Source organism: Tenebrio molitor, chromosome 9 (assembly GCF_963966145.1).
Source record: "Tenebrio molitor chromosome 9, icTenMoli1.1, whole genome shotgun sequence".
Lineage (NCBI taxonomy): Eukaryota > Metazoa > Arthropoda > Insecta > Coleoptera > Tenebrionidae > Tenebrio > Tenebrio molitor.
The window spans coordinates 3,552,388-3,578,027 of NC_091054.1; the positions used below are offsets into that span (position 1 = coordinate 3,552,388).

Genomic DNA, 25,640 nt, shown 5'->3' on the forward strand with positions numbered 1-25,640 from the left:
TCATTGACGTTAGACGTGATTCCACTCTTGAACATTTGCGGTTATTCTTTTAGAACAATATTAATTTGAAAATGTATAATTAATTGATGCGCTAGAGTAGATAATAAATTTTAACTGGGTGGGTCTGCGTGTTTAGCAACTCCACCCTTTGGAATCGATTGTTATCAGTACATTTACATAATGAAAATGTAAAGCTAACGTTCCAGAAATGATTCTGATATTAACTGAATTAACAAAGTAAAAAATAAAGTATGTTGTTTAAAAAAAAGCAAGAGACATCTTAGATTATCTGATTATATTTTCTACACTAAAAGTAGGCGCCAAGCTATATTGATCATTTTCCTTGGACTAGACCCGATGGTGCCAACATGTTTGCTCGTTTTGTGATGTTAAGGACTCAACTATTGATTCAAAATGTTGTGCCAAATTCACATCTCGTTTTAAAAATGTCAGTGAGATAGTTCTTTTGTACTTTGAAATATTTAATATGTTTTAACTTATTTTTAACTGAGTTGGTGCCTGGTAAAATCTTGTTATTTATTTTTATCTCTAGAGTAATAAAATTTAAAACATTTATTCACCCAAAAAAATAATTGTTACGTTATATGACAAGTTTGGATTAATTTCTATCCAAACAGGCACCAAAAACTTAGAAATAAATTTTATGTTGCGTTTTCCTTCTGCAAATTTTAAATTTACCGCGGTTTTTATGTTGTAAGAAATGTTCCGTGTGCAGAGAAAGCAGCACTGCCAACTTTATCGGATTTACAATAAATATACCAACTTTGATTAACCTAATTATTCTAGATTTTTCTACAGTCGATTGCAAAAAAATCGATTACATCAAATTTTCTATAGTTTAATTCATCCTTCTTGTTGTCAATTTTGATGTTACCGAGACAAACAAAATGTCAAAACTTTTCATTTCTTACGTCAGACATAATGACGTTTCTTGTGTTAGAATCCTAACCTATTTGAAAAAGCATGCCATTAACAGTCAGAAAAGACTGGTTTACATGTTTTAAAAATAGGAAAATTCAGTGATCTTGATTGTTGACTTTTTTGCAATCGACTGTACATTTATAAAAAAAGAATACAAAAAACTCAAACCCACAAATTGCAAATTTGCAAAAACACTTAAACATGTGATTTGGCAAGGTGGAAGACCTTTTCTCCTTTTTTTTTTGAGGAGCCAGTGATACCAAAACATGTATGTACAGTTGCGGACAATAAAAAACCGTACACTTATTTTACGTCTAGAAATAGGTTAGTTGATAGACGAATGACACTAATGATTAATGATGGCATTAGTTGACAAAATAGAGCCTCATTTAAGCAGCTAAATATTTGGCGAATTTTGAGCAAGAGTTGTACTATTTTTTATTGTCCGCAACTGTACCTACTATTAAAAGTCATGACCCTGCAGCACTTGATCTGAATACATTATTTCTAGTGGACCACTCAGCGTTGTGTACCTTTTATTATCCTTTTCAGCAATTCCGTAATATGTTTGTTCCCATTTTTGTATTTTCCTCTTTTTGCATTTCTCATTGAACTATTAAAAATGTATGTACAATTCCTTTTTTCTTAAATTACGCGATTCAAATAAACAATCTGGGTGTGAACCTGACGATTCTCTTTCTAATTTTATCCCACCTAAAACACCAAGAGGCCCCCTGCTCGTTGGAACTGGTAACTTTAGGAGGGGGCGTTAGGTGGGTTCATTGAATGACAAAAATACGATGAAAGCGTTGCCTACATAAACATGTACATGTAGTTATTCATTCTGTGTTCTCACTAATATTATGTAAAGAATATTAAATGTTGTTAAAATATTTGGTTATGACAGTTAGTCATTACGTATTTCTGTATTCACATATGTCAGTTTATTGTTTATTACCCTTTCAGGTTGTGAGAACAAGAAATATCTATATATAATTCATTCATTTTTGTTTTAGACCAGAGTAGGCTATTTTAATTTTTTTAAATGTTGGTATCGGGGTTATGTCAAATAACAAAATCAAAATTGTTCGAACTGCCAGTGTCAAATTTGACATTATTATTAAGTTTTAAGGTAAATTAGTTTTAAATTTGTGCAATATTTACATTTATCACTAAATACACACATTATTGAGTCCTCGAAACTATGTAGTTAATTGGAAAATGATAATGATAATAAATTTTGACAAGAAAGTGTAACCTCAAATATTATACATGACGTATATTGTCATTCAGCCACAGTCCTACCATACAATTCGCCAAATTTCCATAGCATACTCTGGTCTAAAACAAAAGTGAATGCACTGTACATAGTTATGTTTACTATAATAATACTAGTGATATCTCATACTATCGGTCGTGAAACCTATATCCTAACATGTGGTTTTCCCTACTGATAACAATATCGGTTTTGTATCACGAATTAAGTCATTTTTGCATGACTAAATTTTTATTTTAACCGTCACATTTTCATTTTAATATGAGTAATATAAGTAACTGCTATAACCAGACAGATTGTGTGAAGATGTTTAACATCTGTTGACTACAAAAAACAAGTTTTAAATTAGACAACACCACCCAAGACCCAAGTTACGCAGAAGAGATTACAAAAACAATAAAATGAAAACCGTCTCTTTATACATTTCTTTACATTCTCGTTTTTAATTTAACTTTTCCTCTCGAGGAAAATCTTGAACTAGACCGATAATAATTTGTTCCAGAAATTTTTAAACTTCGTCCAGCGAAAGATAGGGAGATTTTAAATTGTATTAAATTAACCCAACACTACAAAATGCACTACAATACATTAATTAGAGCATAATTTCAGGGCAAACATGTTACTGCTTGAAAGATATATTGTAATGCCTTCTCTACGTAGAATTTAATGATTTTTATGTCAACCAAACTGGACAAACTATATCAAATACTTATTTACACTGTTGTTTTGTCAATTAAAGAAAAAAGTAACGAGACGAGTTTACTATTGTTAGTTGAAAATGATGTCATTCTAAGTTATTTTCTTATCTGTAACTTATATGTACTTCAAAGTGGAGTACAAGAGTACAAGTTTACTGAAGTATTGTCGTGAGCAAAAAATTCTGGTCGTCAATGTCATTTCAAAATTAGGTTAGGTTGTTAAAAATAAAAAAAAATCCCTGCTTGATTATGGCCACGTCAACAAAGTGTCAAAAAAATTATTGTCTCAAAGCATGATTTTAACTACCAGTTTTTTTGCTCGCGACAATAGGTATTCAGCAATTTGAAGTAGAATTAGTAGAAAGATAAAGCGTGGAGCTGCTTTCTCCAACCGTTGCTCATCGGAATGTACCTAAGTGTTTTTGGACCTAAAAAGATCACAGGACCACAGAGTTAGTCACCACAGCAGTATAAAACTGGTGTTGTGCGTGTAGATTCCCAGTCTCTCGAGAGCTTCATGTATCCAAGCACAGCTGGTTGCATAATGCAGCTTTAGTAACGTTTTTCTCTCAAAAATAAATTCCTTTGTCATAGATTTTACCCTTTGAAGCTTGAAAAGCAAACTTTTTTTCACAACTTGTCTAAATTTATTTTGTTGGTGAAAAAAAAAAACGGAAATGCCGTTGTTCGCCAACAACTGTTACAATCGTTCTGCTTTGGTGAACATGTTGGTCGGAAACAGACCGAAACGAAAAACGAATTTTGTTTCCCTATTTTATATTATTTCTGGATTAGTGAAATCAAATTATAGCATATATGAAATATAACTGCAATAACTTATTACATATTACAACTACACATATTTAAAGCTAATTCTAACCTAATTTCATCTATCATAATTAAGTTTTGAAAAAAAAAAATAGGTGCATAAAGAACTAAGGATTTGCTTTTGGTTATAATTCGCATGTCATATTTTTCAAAGGTAACTAGGTTTCCGTAGCAATCGTGATTTTTACGTGAAATTGAATGTGAATGGAGTTGACGTCTTCTGACACTCTTTGTGGAAAAGTGAATAGAAAGTGTTGAAAAATTTAAAAATGGCCTACCCTGAGGACAAAAAAAGAATGAAGGTATTTATAAGGTCTCATCTTTATGGAAAAAGATGAAATTGGTTTTGATTTGGCTTTAATTTCAAAATTTGTCACCAAAAAAAAAAGTTTGCGGTCAACGAAAAAATTTTGTAATCAACTCTTTTGTTAATGGGTGATTAATAATCTCAACTATTAAAGACACTCACTCGCTACACTCGTTCGTGCTTTAAACAGTTTCGATTATTAATCGCCTTCATTAACAAACTAGTTTATTAAATAACTATAACGTAGGTAAATGTCAAAATTTATTGGTGACATGTAAGTACCGTGATAGGACTCCCACTCCCAATGAAATCTTTAGCTGCTTTAAAAGAAATTTCATAACAATAAAAAAATTAATGATATATCACTCTGAAGTAGTACAACAGGTTTTTAATAATAGATGTAAGCGCTGTCATATTTGTAGTCGATAAAATCGTAACATTCAATAAGTGAATATTTCAAAATTAACAGGATTCAATTAAAGCTAATTTAACAAAGAGTGCAGTCCTGGCAGAAGTCTGCTAAATTCTGAAACAAAAATGCACGATTAAGAAGGTCGGTTTTACATCTATCACAATTAATCTTTGAAACATTGCTGTACAGAACATCCATTCAGCTGTTGCAGTTCTGCTGTTATTCTTGACTAGCATGCAACTTAGCAGACCACGAGGTTCAGTACGTTCTTTTTGTTTTACGTTTTCTCATATTCTAGATTCTGAAGTAACTTCTTTCTCTTCTGCCTCTCCCCGACACCTACCAACGTAAACAATTTCTCACCAACACATCTCTGAATTTCTGAATGCACAGAAATATGTCAAATGCCCTGAAAAGTTGTATCACGCCGACATAACTTTTTCTTACAAGAACTAAGAATAAACCTCAATTCCAAATTTGTTTTTGAACAGAAATCACTGAATCTCGTGTAAATCAGTTTAGACAACAACGCCATTTGGCAATTAAATCAAGATAATTTCTTCTGTACCTGGATTGGTCGTTTATTTTTCACTTTATACCAAAATTAGTTCTTGACGTGCTGTTACTGAATTATCACCAACGAAACGAAGTAACGGAGTTAAAATGTTTAGACAACACATTTAGGACACGAATTAACTGGGGGGCATTAGCAGTGATGTTGAATAAAGAGATGTGACCACTGCAATTCCTTTACTGTATAAGCTTTAAAATGAGCGGAAGGACAGCAAAAACGAGTAGAACGTTGGCATCAATCTGTCTTTCTGAGTTACAGAAATTTTCTTTGCAGGTATCGCAAGTAATTTCTTTCACTGCCGTTTTATTGCATACAAATGGGACATTCCTTTCAGAGCTGACACATTTCTTTACAACTTTTTTGTCGTTGCTAGAGTCTGAAAAAAATCCCTGGTCAGTCCAAATTTCGAGTAAGAGATTCATTAGCGACACCCTGATAGATGTGGGTCAGACAGGCAGCTTCCTTAGTGCCTGCATCCACCGCACAAGTTTCTTCCTCCAAAGTGTCGCACGTGAGGTCCTTACATTTCTTGCACTTCAAGGCCAGACCTAGAAAACGAACAAAATTAATACAACCACCAAGTAACATGTTATCCGCTGGGTAAGATGTGATACAAGAAAATAGGAATAAGGAGGTTTTTGTTTGGTAGATTAAGTGTCATCAAAAATCCTATCCAAGTAGCTGTCTGTTGAATTAGGTTATGTTTTTCTAAGTTTGAGGTTACAAATAGCGTCAATGTCTAGTTCTAGTGCATTGTTGTCAGTTTTACTACTGCATCAAACACCCCACAAACAGGTTGTAACTACTTTTCGTAGGTTGGTAATACTTTTGAAATATTGCTTTCCTTTGGTAAATAGGAATGGGATATGACGTTTCCAAATAGAAGAATTCAATCTTGTTTGCAGCAAGGTGGACATAACATTTTCTACAAATACATTTTTGTTTGTTAAATCATAGGGTATTTTTCTTTTTTCAATTACCTACTCAATGAGTTCGCGTTTTTCACGCCCCCCTTCTAAGCGCGTACGCCTCTGTTTATTGTCAAACAAGGAATGATAACAATTTCCAATGCCAACGTATTAAAAAATGTCACAACCTTTTATAGTCACTGGGTGCAAGCTCTACTGGTCGAATTTTTTCTCCTTTACACTCATTTGTTTAATTTAAACCTATCTCTTTTTTTCTTGAAGTCACTGCAATTATTTGATAGACGTTATCCAGATTCTACAAATACAGTTCCCATAGAATGAGGGCTGAGGTAGAGGAAATGCTAACGTTACTACTCCAGCTAGAGAATACTTACCTGTACCAATGACGGTACAAAGTAGGAGAATTAGTGCAACCTTTTCCATCTTTAAAATGAATCAAATGTGGGAGTTATTTGTAACGGTCAAACGTGCCACACCAAGTTTTCACCTACACAACAGAGACAGAATATATCTTTTCCATCGAATTAGAAAAGGACATAAGATTTCTATGGAATTCTTCCCGACGGCCATTTTAGAGAAACTAATTGAGTTCAGCGGCGTTTCAATGGTGTGGGAGAGTGCCAATGTTATGAATGATTGTTTCTATTTTGACAGAAAACTTAACTTCTTGGGAAAAAATCCTGAAAACAAAATACCTAATGACTGGAGAGATGTTTTAAATTAGGTAAATCTTTATTTGTCTGACAGTTGCTTTCATAATTTCCTTGGCATTATCTACTGTTCGGCTGTTCTTTTGTTTAATTTTCCGCTACCGGTTTTTTTTTCAACACTTCCGTTTTCTCTAAATATTCAACAGTTTTCCTTACAATTATGTTCCTGAAATTCTTCATAATAGATAACAAAATTAAATTTAGAAAAAGACGTGTCAATCCCCAGTGATGCACAATCGGCTTTGACTTTTTTATATCTCATTCTAAATACCTATAACAAACATTAAAAAAAATCTAAAACCGTTCCTTATAAAAAAAATTAAAACCAATGTTGCAACCTGACAAATTGTGGTTTATAAACAAAGAAGAAAATAATATCAGATAATGTTAATAATAATTAAATCGTTGTTTAGTAAGCAGAAAACTGCATTTAATTCGATGTATGAAACTTCTAGTCCACTCCCATTTCACTCAATTATTATAGGTAACCTAGTGACATACTTGGAGTTAATCCCACCTTGCAAAACCACGCCTACTGTCTGCACCAATTAACGATAATGGATCGCAGGCGTTCATCACAAATCAACCAACCAGAAGCAGCCACGAAACCGTCTTCAAATAAAACAATCTCCTAATCTCCAAAATGCTAAATTAAAAACGAGAAACAAAATGTCAATTTCTCACATTAAGGAGTAATTATGTATTTTAATTTAACAATTAAACAATGATACGATTCAATCTACGAAGCAGTTTTGTCTTTTATCGCTAATTGTGTTTGATTGGTGGGAAAACTAAATTAACTCCCGAAATGAAACATGTTTTCATTTTCTTTCATATATTTACCTACAGTCGGTTACAAAAAAAAGGCAACTGTCAGAATAAAACTGACACATTTTTACAATTCTTCCATAGACAATTAAAAAAAATATATAATTGATAGATATTGTCACGTAGACAATTAATTGACAAATGACATTAGAAACATTTTCATTTCCCGTTTTTTTTTGCAATCAACTGTGCGCCATTGATACTGCCATACAGTAGTAAGTTTCTGCTCTCAAATTAAATGTAAGCAATAACATAATTTTCGTATAAAGTCTATTCATTTTGTATTGAACTTTTCAAGGTCAAATAATTTTATTTTTTGGTCTGTAATTATGTTTTGTAAATAGTGACATGCAGCTAACCAACATAATGCGATTTAGCAATGCTCAAGCCAACGTGAACGGTGTTTACCTGCATGTCACTATTTACAAAACATAATTATAGAGCCAAAAAATAAATTATTTGACCTTGAAAAGTTCAATACAAAATGAATGGACTTTACATAAGGTTGATGCGTTGGTCTTAGAGAAAACTTCACGAGCCGCCATTGGTTTCATTCTAGTCGATACCTTTTTAGAGTATTCAGATTCTCACTAACTTTAACTAACCGCAGTAACTTAAACTAATGTGCTACACAACTTCCAAAGTTTTAAAAAAATGAATTAATTGTTAATGATATTTGTTACTTTTGTAGTTGCGAAAATAGCAATGAACTGCCAAACATTTGACAAGTTAACAACGCCACCTGTTGGAAGATTTTTAAAAGAACTTATTATATCAATATTATTGGAGTTTCCACCCTTTCTGTTAGTCATTTTGTTCCAATATTCGTGAGATTCTCACCATCTAGTTTTTTCATGCCCCGAACTGCCAAATATCATGTTTATATCAAAAGAACCGCCATCGTCACCCAGACACATTTGTATGTAGTACTTATAAAATCGCGTAGAGGGAGCGCTCGTTCGAGAAATAACATAGAACAAGTATTTTATTTTATCTATGACCTATGAGTAATAAGTAATAACATGGATTATTAATAATAAGTTAACCTCAAAATTCATAAGACACAAATTCTAGTTACCACGTACTACTTTTACGAATATAAAATGTATCAAAATTGATTTTGGTAAGAATGTTTGCAGACATACGTTATAAAAAACAAGTGACACTGACACTGATCGCTTTGTTATTTCATTCTCACTGGTGCATTGTAAGCTGCATAATCTTTACCCCCAAATTTCTATTGGTCAATAGCAATGTTCATTAGCTTGGCGTAATTGGTGTACTGAAAAGTCAAAACATGTTGACCAATCAAAGATCGGGGCTCGATATGCGTAGGTTGACTTGAATTACCAATCCACTTGTATTTACTTATCGCATTTATATAATCGAGGCCTAATCTATTATGTTCAAGAAATTAATGCATTCGTTGTGGGAAAAATTTGATTTGAAATATCGAAAATTAGTACCCTGCTAATTTGGATTTGATGCCCATAGAACAATATTTCATTTATAAATATTAATAAGTGAATGCAAAATTATTATGCGATTTCTTGTGAACAACCGCCACAATTTTTGAACCACTCAATTAACAGAGTGTGAGACTAGACTAACCACAGAGGACAAGAGTAATCAATTAAGCTACTGTCCTATAGGTGGCGATGGCTGTCGGTCAAGCTGTCAACAACTCTTTAAAAAATGATTTAAATAAAGGGTTGTGATTTCCTCTATTTAAGACATTTGTTTGTCTTTTTAAGGAAACACTGTCAAGTTAATGGAAATATTAAACATCACTTGCCGTTGTTTAACATTTTATTCAAAAATAACCACTAAGGACAATCGTTAAAAACTTAATTAAAGGGAAAAATTAAAGTCCTTACCGACCGTCTTTAAGTCTTAATGAAGAGGAAATCATACGGCCCAATATTTTTAGACATTCAAATATTAAAAAAATCTCTTTTTTTGTTCAACACTGTCAGAATTTGAGAATTTCGCCTGTGTGAGCGGGTTTTGATAAATGTTACAACTTGTCAAAACAAAACGTCAAGCTAATTTTAAGGGGCTCGTCGAACAAAAAAACCTTGTATTCAACTCGTTCTTGTGTTAATTGGGCCTTCTTGGCCCAATTTACACACGAACTCGTTAAATAAACTACTATTCTAGTTTTTTATTCCTTATAAAATATACAAAATCTATTTGTTTTTTGTATTTGTTACAAAAATTTAACAACATTTATTCCCACTATTTTTATTTCAACGGTTATCTAAACTCTAAAGATAATCATTCTGTATAAAAAATGCTGCCAATTTGTATAATTCACCTTTTTTAATGGATCTGGACTTTAAATAGATCCGTTAAATGTAAATATTTATCAAGAGGAGCGAAAGTGTCATTATTTGCTTATAATAAGCACACTACAAACTTAGTACTGTAATTTATTAAGTTTTTTATTATTGTGAAAAAAGCAATTGATTAACGTGTACGTTACTGCGACCGGTGTAACTGAAATGTTTTCTTTTTACATTAAATGGTTGGTGTGAAAAACATGACGATTACGCATCCATTACTTCAAATTAGTAGTACTTATTATTATCGCGCCTGCGCCACCTGGCGCCCACACCTTGAACCCGTCGAAGGAAGCGCGGAGGCGGATGGACAAGGCGATCAACTCTTCCACAGTGTGTTAATTTATTCTATTAACTTATTACATAAACGTATAATAAACAAATTGCTGGTGATCTAGTGTAACAAGAACTTCGCCGCCAAGTAGGCCGCGACGGCGCCAACTACCGCCATATTGGGAGCGACGGAGGTGGCGGCGTTACACAATTCGGTCTTACATTGTGTACAAGTTGATTGATCTGAACACGGTGCCTTTCCGTCCTTGGTGACAATCTGGCACTTCCTGACGGCCATACTGGTCGATTTCGAATCTGCAATTTCAAAAAACCAGTCACTTCCTGTCTTTCCCAAGTCGGTTCGTACCTTTGGCGACATCCGTCGTGCAGACCGCCTCCTGGGAAGCCCCAATGTTCTGTCCGCACACCTTCTCCTGCGCTTTGGACACCTCGCAGGCCTCCAAGCAATAGTAGCACTTGAGCGAGGCCTCACCTGTAATTGCATCAACATTGAAAATAATTCGCGCTGCAAATGGTGTCCCATTATGAAATCGTACGCCTGACGTAACGGAATTTTTCAGCGATGACCGAATGTGACACAAATGCGAAGAGGTCCAACAGCCAGTGCGATTCTTCGCCGGCTGGGTGTGTCGCCTTTACACATTGTAAAAACGCCAATAAACACAACAGTAAAAAGTGTACTGCACATTAAAATATCAAAAACAAACAAATTAAACGCGGTACTCACAGTGCTGGAGGAGGAAGACGACGGCGACGAACGACAACAACAGAATCTTGGCCATGTTTTGACACTCGCTGATTTTTCCGGCGGACACTTCTTTCGCACAAGATAATCCGCGACTGAAATAAAATTCGAGCGCTCCAACGGAACGTTTACCAAAGCGAACGGGGGGGAAAAGGAGGGATATCGATGTTGGTACTTAATTTTAATTCCACTCTTTATCTTTATCACAGGATTTGAAATAACGCCGTTGCGGTGTCGGTCCAATTTGTCAAAAGGTGTCCCTTGCACTCCTAATGAAGTAATGACAGCTGGAGTCTGTTTTTCTGTTGGAGGAAAGAGATGACAGCTCGTGTTTGTACGATCTGTTTTTAATCAATGTTTGTGTTTTATGGGGTACCGCTTTTGTGTCACAAAGAGCTTTTTGATTACGAGATAAAGCCGAGAGCTCCAACTGTTGTGCCGTTGTGCGACAACACCACAAGAAAAAAAGTTGGGTGGGGGAGACAAGGAGCAAGGCTAGCGTTGGCGGATAATAAATAAGCAGGAATGCCAGAAATAGGTCAAAGTTTGACTGCATCGCTAGAAAAGACGAATGCGAGAAACTGAGAAAGTGAGGTTAGGATCTGGTTTGTTGACGTTTCAACAGGAGTGGTTCAAGTGAAGAAAATCTGACAAACAAGTTAAATTAACATCAAAACATGACTGATGATGATGATTTCTATTTCTCCAGAACTTTTTACAACCAAAATTAACTGTATTGAATCCCTCAGATCCCTCAGATTGAGGTCGAAGGGTTTCACTTTCAAGGTTGCCTCGACGTCAAATTTTTTTGATCACACCATATAATTTTGAAACTAGCGTGGATCCGTATTTACTGAAAGTTTTTTGTTTGTAAATACAAATAAATTAAGAGATATCGTCCATTATGACTGACAAGACAAGGAAATCGTTCATCCGAGAGTATTAGATAAGAGAGGTCGCAAAAGTTTAATGGATTTAAGACAGTGAATGATGTAGTGCATGCAGAGTAAATTGTTTAGTTGAGAGCTACCATCTTTGGTGCAAAGAATTTTTATGATCACTAAATTTGGATGTAATTGTTGTTGGCGATTTGAAATTGTTATAAAAAGAGCCTGGTAAGGAATACAGTGATAAATTGCTAGGAATGCAAATAGTGAAACTGTTTGCAGCTCGCTTCGTTGAATGAAGAATTTTTGGCAGGGTGCCACAATTTAGACACTTTGTTAAATTCGGGACAGGATAGTTAAAGTGAAATAGAAGCATTGTGGTCACTTAGAATGTATATTGAAGTTTTTAAGTGACAACAAACATTACACAAAGTAATTATTTGTAAGTAGAACATTTTTCGATAAAAATAATTCTAAAAAGAACTTTCACTTAAAGCGCAATGACAGCTGGTTCATATTATTATTGGCTGCATGTTTTTCATCGCATTATTCATAATAGACAATTAAAGAGTTTGAGTTATCAAATCATTCAGCACTTGATTGTCAATGACCCAGGGATATTGGTTTTTTGCTCGAGTCGTTTCTTTAGTGTATTCTACTTTTTAGATACAAGGATGGTTTATCCTGCTTGTTATTTCTTACAACGTTATCAAAATTTAGTTTATTTCTCTTCAAAATTCAATTTAGGAGGAAGAATAAAAACTAAAAATAACACTGGAAATAACTTACGTCGAGTTACAATTATTTCAATTATACTGATCTTAACCCTGAGGATGTATCAAATTTTATCATTCAAGAAGATTATCACAGATTTTTAAGAAGATTTATCACCACTGGGTAAGGTGAAATCATTGCTTTACACCAATGAAAAACATGCTAAAACAGTTCTATTCTTGGAAGGGTTATAGGGTTTAAGTAAGTATTTTGGAATTTCAAAGGAATAATAAGGATTGATGATATGTCACCGAGAAAACTATACGAATGAAGGTTCTACGTCAAATCGCTCAAGTCTTTGGTCAAGAAAGAACAGAAATGGTCAGGTCAGGTCAGGTCAGAAAAAGTAGTTGCTTAGGCAAAATTTTTGCTACGAAGTGTCACCACCAGCAATCCATTTCCCAGACATGCTTCTTTTTTCACCAAAAATTACAAAGAAATGTTTTAAATGAAGAAGTTATTGAAGTTACTGAAGAATTGTTTGCCGACTGAGAAGTCTCCCACTTCAAGAGGTGACAAAAGGATTTAAACGTTACTCTCCATCGTTTTTACTCGATTCGTATCTGTGCTTCAGCATCAGCTCAAAAACTCTTGGGATTTTTTTTTTTTAATTAAAAGGAGGAAATTTGTCAAGTTAATTTACATTTGTACAATAATTTTCTACAGTATATCTAAGAGCTAAGATATACAGTATAGTTTTTATCAAGTCATTATCATAAACATGATAATTGCCCAACATTTGGCTTTTTTAACTTCGCAGAAATTATATTTTCTTGTTGCTTCTACCAACATATTCATTGCTCCATTTTTGAATACTGGAATACTGGATACTGGGCTAAAATATAGTGATAGAACTCCCTTGCCAGATCTTCTCCCCACTGATTATTTTTTACTTTCATAATTAAAAGAGGACAATCATGTGGTAGCTATTTTCCCGATGATTCGAGTTGCAAATAATAGGATTTTTACAATTTGCGCTCACAATGGCTGAAAGCGGTTCTGTAACAGCGATAGTATAATTTACGGTTATCATGTTGGTACTGCCAGACTCCCCTGCCAGAATTCTCTAAAGTCTAGAGGCGTCTGGCAGCGTCAGCCAATACGCGCGAATATCGAAGTTTCAAGGGTTTTTTGCCAACCACCATAAAATTCCCCAGAATTTAAAAATTACTACTTTTGACGGGTCAGAAGGTGCAAATTGTAAAAAATAGCATCTTACATGCGTTTAATAATGTACTATTGGGTGTTAGTGCTTAGTAAGTACTTTCAGAATTTTTTTTTGTCTCTTGTTTTCATACCAGGGGCAGTAAATGAAGAAACGCCAACGTAAAGGTACGAGTATTTTTAGAAAACATTAAGAGAATAATTATGCCACTGCTTGTTTAGCATTAAAACACTGTTTTCATGCTGACTCACAATAAAAATAAAACATCGAATGATGGAGCGCGTGGCATGTGCAAGTTTCAACTATGCTTTCGGAAATACATACAGTCGCGGACAGAAAAAAGTAGCATGTCTTATTCAGAAATTTAACCAAAATTGAGTTGAGTAAACCGGGGTTACTGTAATAAATAAATAAATATTTTCATAGTAACCATAGAAAGGGCATGCAGACTTACATTAGCGAAAAAACATTGTCCTACTTTTTCCTGTCCGCGACTGTATATATTTTCGTTTTTAACCTACTGCTACATCTAAACCATTGCCCATGCATTCTCTGTAGAGATTAATCCCGTAATTGTTATTTTAAAAAAGAGTCAGATTTTGTGAAGTGGAATTATTAATAATTATTATCAGTGTGGTGAAAGTTGTTTATTGGAAATTGTTTCGTAATTATTTTCCTAATTAAAATTTTTTTCTAGAAAATTCGTTCCGAGTGGTGACTGAGTGAATGAGTGATTCAATCATGATTGAAATCATGTCAGTGAAATGCATGAATCATTGGTGGTAGTGAGTAAAATCTAATTTTGTGTATTTGCCAATTTCATTCGTCGGAACTAAAGACAACGTTTTTCTTTATTTTATAAGAAATGTTTTCTTTTGGGCGTGGTTTGCACCAATAAATCTCAAGGACCAATCACGTCTTCATGATTGTACATAATACGTTTTTTGCTTCACGTTTTTGGCTCGGAGTTAAGTTCTTGTTTTAAAAGAATTTACCTGATGATAATGCAGATTGTTTTAAGATTTAATTTTCAAGAGAGGATTTTTAGATTCAAATGTGTCTCTTTTTGGGTGGATTAAGTATGTAAAATATTTTTGCAATGGTAAAGTTCTATTTTAAGTGTTCAAACGTGACAACATTTCACTTGCAAATTTCTTTTCGTAGATACCACACTACAAGGTAGCTAACACAGAATCTAGGGTAAAACTTTTATAACGAATGAAAGACTGAACCAAACGTCTGGAACTTTTATTAAATATACTTAATATCGTACTAATCAACACACATGATTACAAAAATAAAAATGTTGTCAGCCAGACCCAAAGTGTGATAATAGTCGTGGCCCTGGTAGTTGCAGAGGTCACGTCGCTTACATCAGAAATAACTATTGTATTGCACAAGTCACTTTTGCAGGACGTGCAGATCGAATTCAGTGAACACGAAGGTTCTTGCCCCTTTTGGACGATTTGACACTTTCTAATGGCCAAATTTGAAGTTTCGATACCTGAAACGTTCCAGAATTGCATTACGTTTCTCATTATGCAACTAGTGTTATAATACTTTCTGGTATTTCGGTGGTGCACACTGCTTCGTACGATTTTCCGATGTTTCCTCCGCAGATCCTTTCGCGCGATTTTGCTATTTCACAAGGTTCCGCACAGTGATAACATTTCAAGGAGGTTTCACCTGAAATATACGCGAAACTTATTAACATAACGTGACTCACTCTGTATTGTGTATTTGTTTCATTATCACCCACGGTAATGGCGAGTTGGGTGAATAAAAATTCTGGAATTTTCCGTAAAAGTTTTGTTATTAACGAATTGAACAAAAAAAGGATTTATGGAAAACATTTTTTTAAATGTAAATCAAATTTAAAATAAAACTTTACTGAGGTAAACATGTTTTATTTTTGTTCTTGGTTTGTTTCATCTTTACATAAGTATACATTTTCATTAAAATGTGCTCTTTAATTAAGATTAATTATTTCACCTGCTGTTAAAATAATCCTACACCTACATATTTACTTATTGCGAAATGTTTGTGAAAAAAAAATTAATGAAATTAAAAATTCTGTAAATATTATAGTTTCCACAAATATGCAAGGCAGTAAAAATTTTATCGCTGGCGAGAGGAATAAAATATTCATTCTGAAAATGCAACAAATTCATTGAAAAAAATACAAAATTGGAATTAATTTCAACGTTAGTGTTGTTCTCTACTCTGAGAGACCTTTAAAATGTTTTTTCAAAGTATTTTTACCAAAAAAAAATTAAGTACTGTTTACTATGACACTATGAGATTCAGCAATATCTTGCTGACACGATCTATTAGGACAGGATGAAAAATATGGTTTAAAAAGTTTTGAAATAATTTTGTTTTTGCGATCTTTGGCTTGTGAATAACAAGAAAGAAATCGAAATTTCTGTTTAAAGTTCAATTAGTATTTAAAAAATTGTTAATACTTTTACAAATTAAATTGTTTGAATTCGAGTAAACTCGTTAGAGGTGTTGGATTCTCTCATGGGCTGTGACCTTGGAAATATCTACGCGATAGACGAGAGAGAGAGAGACGAAACTAACGTAACGAATGACGATACTTTCCGGTTGGTTTATATGACTCATAGCCCATGAGAAAATCCAAGACCTTGTTTTTGTTTAGGGTGGCCCACACCAAATAATCACCTCTTGGTGCTGTCAGAGAAGCAGGAGCGGTGGGTTCAATGATATCATAGCCAATGTTACACTTGTCATGGTTGCATTCTGTACATTCCACCTTTCCAGCATCAAATGTTTGAATTTTTTGCACCGTGTTCTTCAACACATCCATTATAACATCGCAGCCGCCGCTTCGAACACACCCTTTGATAACCACATCTGTTGAGCATTACAAAACGACATCATGTAAATAACAATAGATTATTCAAGCATCATTACCTCTACCAACCTCAAAAGTGTAACAATGAATGGAGTGCAAGGTAAAATCTGTGGGTATTTGGAGCTCCGGATCGATTTGTCTCACTTTGTCATTGTAACCAGCACAGTCTTGTAATTTGTTGGACAACCTAGTCACATTTCCTTCTAGCACCTTTTCAAAATCGGTCGTGTAACAAATCAAGCTGTGAACTAAAAACAAAGATAAGTTTTATACAAATTGATATGTTTTACCGTTCCTAAATTGACACAACAAAAGTGAAAACATGAGATGGGTCCACATCTTGGTGGACGATTGGTAGACAAGTTTCTGGATCACTAAATTTAGGTTGGGCAAAATTTTGGCGCGCACTTAACGCATGTGTGTCGGACTTTCTTTAAATACTCGCCTTATGATACTTGGATTATTAATAATAGTTTGTTTTGTTTTTGCAGTGTTTATTTTGTTGCGTTATTTTTTTAGGTCACACTTTTTGTGATTTTACAATTGGCTACACTTTATTTGACTTGAGCTAGTTGTGATTGTTGTTAGGACTGGTGCTACTTCTAAGAATACCGCAAATTAACCATTAAAATTCAAGAAAGGTGCAATCAAACCGCATTTTACGGTCGTGCTTTTTATAACCTTTTAGTCCAACAATTCTGGAAAAAAACTAAACAATGTAACCTAAAAACTTAAATAAAATGCCTAAAAATAGCACACAGGTCTTGTTCAAATTTTGGCATAATTCTCCTTGATATCTCGATCAGATTTGTTCTAATTTGTTTTACAGTATTTTTAAAATGTATCATTGTATACATGTTTTACTTTTCTCACATACTTTAATTTTATTTGCCAAGAGCAGAGAATCTATTTTGTAACGTTACGTAACTCGTATATGAAACGCTTAGAAAAGTGGCACTTTTTTACACGCAAAATCGTAGTGAAGTAGCACTTTTTTACACGAAAAATCGTAGTGAAAGTAGTACTTTTTTTGCCTCATTTTATTCCATCTCCTTGGAGATGATTGTCAAAGCATACCAAATTTTTTTTGTAATTTATCATAAATCACTTATTTGCTTGATTAACTCGGGCTACGCCCTCGTTAATCAATCTGCAAATTCGTGAAAAAAAGTATGACTTTCATAACTAGTTGTACAAATAACTATTTTTGTAGTAATTGATCAATACGAAAATGCATTAGTTCGAGGTGTTGGATTCTCTCATAGGCTATGACCTTGGAAATATCTGCGATAGGGCGGAGCGATAAGGCAGCGAAAAATCTGTAAACGAAAACTGAAAACGTCGACTACTTTCAAATTCAAATATAAATGGGGGAGAGAGAGATGACACTAACGCAACGCTTGCGCAGATATGAGTCATAGCCCATGAGAAAATCCAAGACTTTTATACACTTTTCTTTTACCTAACCTCATGGGAAAAGGTCCAGAGACAGAGTGTATATTAACTGTGGTCTCGCTTTTGATATAAGGTGGACTGGAACCTCCACTGTTACCACAATAACCACATTAACCACAAAAATGTGCAATATCTGTTTAACCTCAACCCACAGTGGAATGAACTTCTTGAACAAGTTTCAATTTTTTATTTTCAGTCAAGTGAAACGACAACAACTGCTCTTGAATCAAATTGTGCCTTATTTTGCTTTCTTTATACGCTATCTTACTCCAATAAAAAGTATTAAAAACATTAAGTATCTGGAAGTTTTTTATGTTTTGCGCTATGAACTGTCGAAGATCGAGATCTACAGTCGGCGCGGCGACTTAATGGAGTAATAAACTGGCGTGATTTTCGGGAAATGGTTTCCTATTGGTCAAAGAGAGCGCGTTAAGAAGTATAGTGTAGCTCAATAGACGCAGTCAAAATTTCCATTCATTCTTAAAGCAGTAAGATTTAAATTTCCCGCACAAAACTCAAATCAATTCGTCGCTACGAACTATCATGTGGACACCTCGTGGGCGTGGCTACTCCACTGGTTCGCCGCGCCAACTATAGACGGAAATAGATCAAGGTCAAGATAGAACTGAATGAATATCTGAAATAGAGCAGGATTAAGATAGATCGAGATCAAGATTTTGATCTATTATGATCAACAGATGAGATTACCTTCTCCTTTTTTTAATAAAAATCCAAATTTTGATCTTCAAAGTAGTCTTAGGTAAGTATGTGCATCACAGGTTTTTTTAACATGTCTACAATTGGTGCTAGTTGAAACGCTCTGGGCCACAGAAATGCATATAACCAGTGTCTAATTACTAGGCGTTTACTCTTCCTCGTTGCCAGAACAAGTATAGCCCATCTAGACTTAAAAAAATGTTTCTTCAATTTCAATTTCTCCAGCAGTAATAATTTTCTTATAGCAGCTTTACACATTTCCGGCTTGAAAGAGTATATCTTCAATCAATTGAAAACTTGACAAAATGAATTTTTTTTTCGTCAGTGAAGAAACTGTAGTATGTATTACATTTGCTAGTTTTGATAAAAAATATTTCTTAGTCCTTGCTTTTACACTATTTTGAACACAGAACCTAACCTCGTCTATATCTTTTTTCTTTGTTTTTTGAAACTGCATTTGGTCTCTTGTGTAATTTTTTTAATATGAAAAAATTGGTAAAAATTGCTTCAGAAGGCGTCGTATCAATTAAACAGGGTTTGTAATTTCCTTTCTTCTTCAATCTTCCATCACTATACTCCAATTTTTACCCTTTTGAGGTGACGTCACGATTTCCTTCCTCGCTTTCTCTTTATTGAAACGACAGAAACATAAGAAAACAAAAAAAAGGCACGTTTATTTATTGATGGTCACTTTGAGGTTATTTTATGCTCCTGTCAATTTGACAATTTTTCATTTCTTTCAATTATTACATTGAGAATCGTCCTCAAATGTCACATGATTTATATTGACAAATCACAACTCCGAATTATTTGAATAGCAACCAATCACAATTTAATTAAGCGGAAATTTTCCCTAGGGAAAATTTCCGATATAATTGACCTAGGGAAAAAATTTTCGGGCGATTCTCTTCCGAATATACCTCGGGACAGATATATATCGCCAGAAATTTTTTCTTGCAGTCCAACACTCGTGTTTGTCGCTCAAAATTACCCTCGGGCTGACGCCCTCGTGTAATTTTCTTGCGACAAACACTCGTCTGTCAGGACTGCTCGAAAAAATTTCCGGCAATATATCTGTCCCTTGGTATATTATATATGATTACAAACATAACCTTTTGAAGGAATTGTCAACAAATTTGACACATTTGTAGTTATTTATGATCAATTCAAATTTGTTTCTGATCCTAGCTCAAACATACGTAAAGTTACTAGATAATGACGTCATCGCAAAAGGGTAAAAATTGGACTATACTATCGTGCGTTCAAATGAAATGCAGGGCTGAGTAGACGTTGGAAAAAGTAAACCCTTCAGAACAGTGTAACGTTTGAATTTCCCGCCGTTTGACACGAATGACATTTGTTTATGTTTAAGCGGCACATATTTGTTTTCAGCAAGGGTGTTCTTAGATATTAGATAGAATAGGAATCGTTAGTTATTTTATTTTTAATGTAAAACATTGCAAGGAAAAAAAAAGAAAGATTATTTTGATTCTAAATTTTAGGTTAGCTGTCAACATGCTCCAATTTATTTACGCTTTAAAAAAGCGCAACAATTGACGCCTTCCTAGCCCAAGATTTCATTTGAACGCGGGATATAAAATAATTTTGATATTTTCGTCATACGTTATTTAGCTAGTTTTATTTTTGCCTGAAAAGCTAGACTAGCTTGACTTTCATACTTTTAGTGATATTTCTATTCTGTTTCCTCAGTCACATTTTAGTGAGTCTCGTTTTGGTCAAGTGTTCTGTAACCTTCTGTTTTAGAGCCTACATTTTACAAAAGGAATCTGTAAGTCTGTTAAAATTTTCACAAACATTTACTGGAGTCTTGCAATTTTATCCCAAGTTAAATAAAAACATGTTAAATGAGTTATTACAACTGTTTGAAAGACAATTGCATTGCATATTTCAGATGGTAGTGTCATACTCATAACCTATAACCAAATAAAAAAAATATTTTGTAATTTATCTCTGGATGAAAGATTTCAGAGAAAAGTTTAAAGGAAAATGTTAGGGTTAAAAGACACAAATCAAAATCATTTATTTAAGAGAAAACTATCTTACCTAGATTGTTTAGTGAAATAAAATTTTTATACTGAAATGAGCAGTAAAAATTCCAATGGCCATAGAATCTAGTAAAGGAATTTTGGACGAAGAAGTCGTTTTGTTAAGTCCACTAGATGGAGAAGCATTGCAAAAGTCACTTCTACAAAACGTGCACCGCGAACCTTGCATGCAAGAGGGTTCCACACCTTCGGGAACAATCTGACACCCCCGTCGAGCCAAAGACGAGATCTTGCTATCTGAAATTCCAAGAAGAAAGTTTCAAGAGAAAACATAGGTCAACTGCTACCCTTGGGGACTTCAACGGTACAAACGCCTTCGACGGACAGTTCGCACGAGCTTTTGAGTGCTGTCGACGTGTCGCAGGGTTCAGAACAGAAGTAGCATTTGAGCAAAGTCGGATCTGGAAGGAGATTACTTTGAGAAAAAATTGTTTCACGTCAAAACAGACACATATAAATATTTACTAGTTGTTTAATTTTACAATACCGTCATCGCGGGTACTGTTGATAGTAGCAGAGGCTGCTGTTGACAACGTTTCCAAAATGGTAGGAAGTGCTGAATTCGCTGTGGAATTGTAAGAAGGGATAAACCCACTTCCCCAATTACACTGGTCCTTGTCACACTCGTTACATTCAATACCTCCGACGATATCAAACGTGACAATATTCTTTGTTCCGATGATGTCTTTAAAGGTTTTCTTGAGCTTGTCACAAATGCCTTTCGGAAAGCACCCTTTCAGCGCAATCTCTGGATAATCTACCAACAACAAAGAATCAATCTTGAAATTTCCCTCACAACATTTTACCTGTGCTGATGGTGTAACAGTGCAGTTCCGAATCCATCGGGGTCTTGCTGCTGTGCATGGCCATTACGTAATCACTACACTTTTGCAATTTGTGTTTCAAATGTTCCGTGTTGTTGCTCGACAAGTAACTGTTGACGTCGCTCGTGTAACACATCAGGCTGTAAGCTGCAAACAACACCAATCAGATCTGTGTTGTTGTGTTTGTGTTCTTTACTTTTTTCGACAAAACAAACAAACAAATACAACAGAACTATACATTTTGACATTTTTGCGAACGTTGGGGTTCGTCTTCTCTGGAAAACTGAGCTAAAATCACCATTTTTTTTCAGATCTTGCACACTTATGTAGCGCACATGCGGCTCAGCTTATTTATATTAACATATTTTAAATACATGCTTGGAGGTTTGCTTCTTCGTAGAGTGAAACAATCTGCTGTGTAATAAAATGATGACCATACCTTGTCCTATTTGTTTATATCTATTTACGTAAAAGAGAAATAAATAAGTTCCTTCAAAATCATAACTGAAAACCAGTTGGTGAGTCCTGTTATTTCATGTTTTAATGATATTCTAAAATTGTTGCTTTTAGTGCATATTATTCAATAGTTTTATACAACTTCCTGCCATATCCTTTATAATGGTAATAATGATCCATTTGTTTATTTATTGATAAGGAATCAAATAGCAAGAGAATAATAAATTATAAACAATAATGATAATGTTTTATATTTACAAAAGAATATCAGGTCGCCTTATATGTTCATTATTGGAAAAAAACAATAACAAAACAATAACTTTTCTTCTTGCTTACTTTACTATCTTGCCAATATTTTACTGTAATAAAATTTATGTAAAAAAAATAAACAAAGCTTTAAACTAAATATTTTGAAGATAGAAAAGTTGAATTGAAGGTCAAGTCCTGCAAATGTTTGAAAAATTAGTTGACCCCTCACTATCTTTAGTTTAGTTTCCGTTCTATTTTTGTACCTTCTTTGGTTTTTGGGAAAATGCACAAGTGGAATAATAGTTATTTATGCAACGAGTTTCTGTGTAAATTGGGCTTTTCTAATTGCCCGAGGGATAAGACTTGCAAATAAACGGTCAGCGAGGTTATATGTGTATGTTTTGGTCCAAGTGGGAAAAGGTTATCTTAAAAAATGTTTTGGTGCAATTTTCATCAACTCAAAAAATAATTAATTTAAAATGTTGACTAACAGTGTGTTTTTATTTTTATTTTCCAGTGCGATTGTTGTTATTGTTAAATTTCAATAAAATTTATAATATAAATATTTCTTACATGGTGACTGTGAAATTTGCCGCCTATAATTTATAGCGTACTGTACTAAGTATACTATATGCACTAAAGGTAAACTTGTGTGATTGCTTGGTTGCTTCAGAACAAGGAGGTTTGCGACCCTCTACGTTTGCGACAGTATAATTTTAGAAATATTTATAATAATTAAGATTTTCTTGAAAGCATTTAAAAAAATATTCTACCCTTTATTTAAACACACGAAGAATTAATTCTGCAATTTCATTAAACATATTTTGATTTTTTATTTTTAAAATGGTTCAACTCTGCTGATACTGCTGTATCATTATTTTCCAAACGAAATCGCTTGGAGCTAAGTCAGGGTTGTATGGAGGCTCGCAACTTATATGCGTGCTTCCTTCTGTCTTGTAACACTTGCTTGTGCTGTAATTCAACACTTTTTCAATGAATGAAAGAAGCAAAAGGAAATCACCACTTGAATGATTGCTTGTGCTCCTCAGATTTTTTTTTTTGGAAAGAATTAATTAAATTCCTTTGTGATGCTTATTAATAATTTACTTTTTGTGACTGCAAGTTTCATCGCTACTTCAGAAAGAAGACTATCCAGGGGTTATCACTTGTATTATTATCAAGAGGTCAAAAAATGCAATTTGTTCTTGATTGTTTTTCGAAGAAAAAAAGATTTATATGGAATTTGCCGAGTTACATCCGCTACTATTACACAACTTGCACTCGACTCCTTGAATCGAATTAGACCTTGACCCTTGAAAGCTTCGTACCATATATTTCAAAGCTTCCTTCATGAAACCACAACCACCTAGAATGCACCCCTTGACCACTACATCAGATGTGTCTGTAAAATCCCAAAAGCTATTTGTTTAAATAATTCATCGTAATCTTCACTACCTACCTGTGTCAACAACAACAGTATAACAACGAAAATCCAAGTTTGTTGATACATTTTTATTGCCAGATCCTTGCGCTCCCATCATGTTGGTCATGTACACATTGCAGTCTACCAAGTCATGTCTTGATTGTTGGATATTACCTGCTAGTAAAGCAGTAATGTTTGTTGCATGACAGTTTATTGCAAGAGCTGCAAGAGAAAATGTAACAAAGATTAAATTTCTTCCAGTACCAATGTTTTTACCGCATTTGATTGAGCACAATCCCAGGAACAGCAAAGCAAAGTACCGCGACATTTTCGTTGGTGCATCAAAAAATATAAGACTTGCAAATAAACGGTCAGCGAGTTTATATATGTTTTGGTCTAAGAGGGAAAAGGTTATCTTCAAAATGTTTGTTGAAGATTAGTGAGAATAAGTGATTTTGTTAGCTTGAAAAGTGGTAAAAATCGGGGAAACGGGTCAAAATGACTGGAAAAAGCAAATGAATACAAAATTATCATACATACATGGGAGGCGTGGGCCATCATGACTGGCTCTTAGAAAAACATTCTAAGGGGAAATTAGTATTGCTGTTTAGCGACGCGTATGACTGATATGCCCATCGTAAACGCTATTGTATTGTAGAGACAAATACATGGTCCAAACGTCATGTCCATCAAAGATTTTAGGAGACAACTAACCGTTCCTTATTTGAAATTAAGACATTGTCAACGGACTGTTTTCCCTAGTTTCACGTTAGACATAATTTTTATTTTTATATTATGTTGTTTCTCTTTATATTATATTGTTTCTTTTTACATTCTTTTTGTATTGGTTACATTGAACAATAGGTACATTTCTCTGCCAAGTTTCCGTTGTTCAATTACTTTCAATTTTGTTACAATTGATCCCATATTTATTATGTTCTCAGCGTCCTCATATGAGGACACTATTTTTATTTATGAACATTTTAAACTAAAAGTGAAAAAAAAATTTTTGGATGTTAATGGGGTTTAAATACCTGTTAAAAAATATTTTGGTGCAATTTTTATCAACTCAAAAAATAATAAATTTAAATGTTGACTGACAATAGATATATTTTTATTTTTATTTTCTAAGCTATTTGCTATTATTCTTAGATTTCAAAAAACGGAAGTTTTTATAAATGTTTTTTACATAATGGCTCTGAAATTTGCCGCCTATAGTTTATAGCTTACTGTACTAAAGATAAACTTGTGCGTTTGCTTGGTTGCCTAAGAACAAGGAGGTTTGCGACAGTATAATTTTAGAAACATTTATAATAACTGTCTTTACATAATTATTAACATTTTCTTGAAATCATTTAAAAAATATTGTCACCCTTTATTTAAACACATTTTTATACCGAAGAATTAATTCTGCAACTTCACTAAACATATTTTGAATTTCTATTTTTAAAAAGGTCCAAAACTGCCGAGATCGCTTTCTGATTATTTTCCAAACGAAATCACTTGAAGCTAAGTCGGGGTTGTAGGGAAGGTCACAAATTATTTGCTTTTTTGTGTCAACTCTTTTAGTAGAAAGTGTCAAAAATCAACTTCAACGGATGAAAGAAGCAAGAGGAAATAATAATGTGAATTATTGCTGCTTGTGTTTCTTCTTTATCTTCAGATTTTTTTTTTTTGTAAAGAATTGATCAAGTCCTTTGTTGTGCTTATTAATGATTTAGTTTTTGTGACTGTTTCACTCCTACTTCAGAAAGAACACTGCTAAAATATTTATAATCTGTTTCTAAATCAAAAATCCACAAACAATGCATTTTACCTCGAAAATACAACCGACAACGTCACCAAGTTTTGTTTTTAGTGT

At 33.8% G+C, this 25,640-nt stretch overlaps 2 protein-coding genes and 4 long non-coding RNA genes across 12 annotated transcripts; 2 read left to right on the plus strand and 4 right to left on the minus strand.

Annotated features, from left to right (window-relative positions):
* Window positions 1-4,419: 4,419 nt before the first annotated feature.
* Window positions 4,420-8,683, minus strand: LOC138137877 (uncharacterized). Of its 3 annotated transcripts, none has more exons than XR_011161904.1 (4): window positions 8,071-8,683; window positions 6,341-7,322; window positions 5,469-5,585; window positions 4,420-5,413 (listed from the first exon to the last, which is right to left on the minus strand). It is a non-coding gene; the product is annotated as an uncharacterized lncRNA (long non-coding RNA). The 3 variants fall into 3 exon arrangements; XR_011161905.1 differs by having other exon boundaries at window positions 6,341-6,842; window positions 8,345-8,359; XR_011161906.1 differs by lacking the exon at window positions 8,071-8,683 and having other exon boundaries at window positions 4,420-4,577; window positions 5,032-5,413; window positions 6,341-6,492.
* LOC138137878 (uncharacterized) lies at window positions 6,560-7,416 on the plus strand. The gene is made up of 2 exons (XR_011161907.1): window positions 6,560-6,690; window positions 7,161-7,416. It is a non-coding gene; the product is annotated as an uncharacterized lncRNA (long non-coding RNA).
* A 1,484-nt stretch (window positions 8,684-10,167) lies between the features above and the next one.
* LOC138138143 (uncharacterized) lies at window positions 10,168-11,025 on the minus strand. The gene is made up of 3 exons (XM_069057909.1): window positions 10,868-11,025; window positions 10,487-10,612; window positions 10,168-10,434 (listed from the first exon to the last, which is right to left on the minus strand). Exons 1-3 carry the CDS (start codon window positions 10,920-10,922, stop codon window positions 10,241-10,243), a joined length of 375 nt encoding a protein of 124 aa, XP_068914010.1. The 5' UTR covers window positions 10,923-11,025; the 3' UTR covers window positions 10,168-10,240.
* Window positions 11,026-11,163: 138 nt separating this feature from the next.
* Window positions 11,164-14,946, plus strand: LOC138138144 (uncharacterized). 3 transcript variants are annotated; one of them, XR_011161973.1, is made up of 3 exons: window positions 11,164-12,000; window positions 12,055-12,669; window positions 12,733-14,946. It is a non-coding gene; the product is annotated as an uncharacterized lncRNA (long non-coding RNA). The 3 variants fall into 3 exon arrangements; XR_011161972.1 differs by having other exon boundaries at window positions 12,055-12,214; window positions 12,269-14,946; XR_011161971.1 differs by having other exon boundaries at window positions 12,055-12,214; window positions 12,439-14,946.
* Window positions 14,944-22,046, minus strand: LOC138138142 (uncharacterized). Of its 3 annotated transcripts, none has more exons than XM_069057906.1 (6): window positions 21,848-22,046; window positions 21,634-21,798; window positions 21,293-21,584; window positions 21,115-21,242; window positions 20,826-21,064; window positions 16,812-16,837 (listed from the first exon to the last, which is right to left on the minus strand). In XM_069057906.1, exons 1-5 carry the CDS (start codon window positions 21,897-21,899, stop codon window positions 20,835-20,837), a joined length of 867 nt encoding a protein of 288 aa, XP_068914007.1. In that variant the 5' UTR covers window positions 21,900-22,046; the 3' UTR covers window positions 16,812-16,837; window positions 20,826-20,834. The 3 variants fall into 3 exon arrangements, with proteins under 3 accessions (XP_068914009.1, XP_068914007.1, XP_068914008.1); XM_069057907.1 differs by having other exon boundaries at window positions 21,115-21,228; window positions 21,315-21,584; window positions 21,848-22,025; XM_069057908.1 differs by lacking the exons at window positions 20,826-21,064; window positions 21,115-21,242; window positions 21,293-21,584; window positions 21,634-21,798; window positions 21,848-22,046 and adding exons at window positions 14,944-15,215; window positions 15,272-15,397; window positions 16,397-16,588; window positions 16,880-17,032 and having other exon boundaries at window positions 16,649-16,837.
* Window positions 22,047-23,111: 1,065 nt separating this feature from the next.
* Window positions 23,112-24,195, minus strand: LOC138138681 (uncharacterized). The gene is made up of 3 exons (XR_011162072.1): window positions 24,056-24,195; window positions 23,816-24,001; window positions 23,112-23,758 (listed from the first exon to the last, which is right to left on the minus strand). It is a non-coding gene; the product is annotated as an uncharacterized lncRNA (long non-coding RNA).
* Window positions 24,196-25,640: the final 1,445 nt, after the last annotated feature.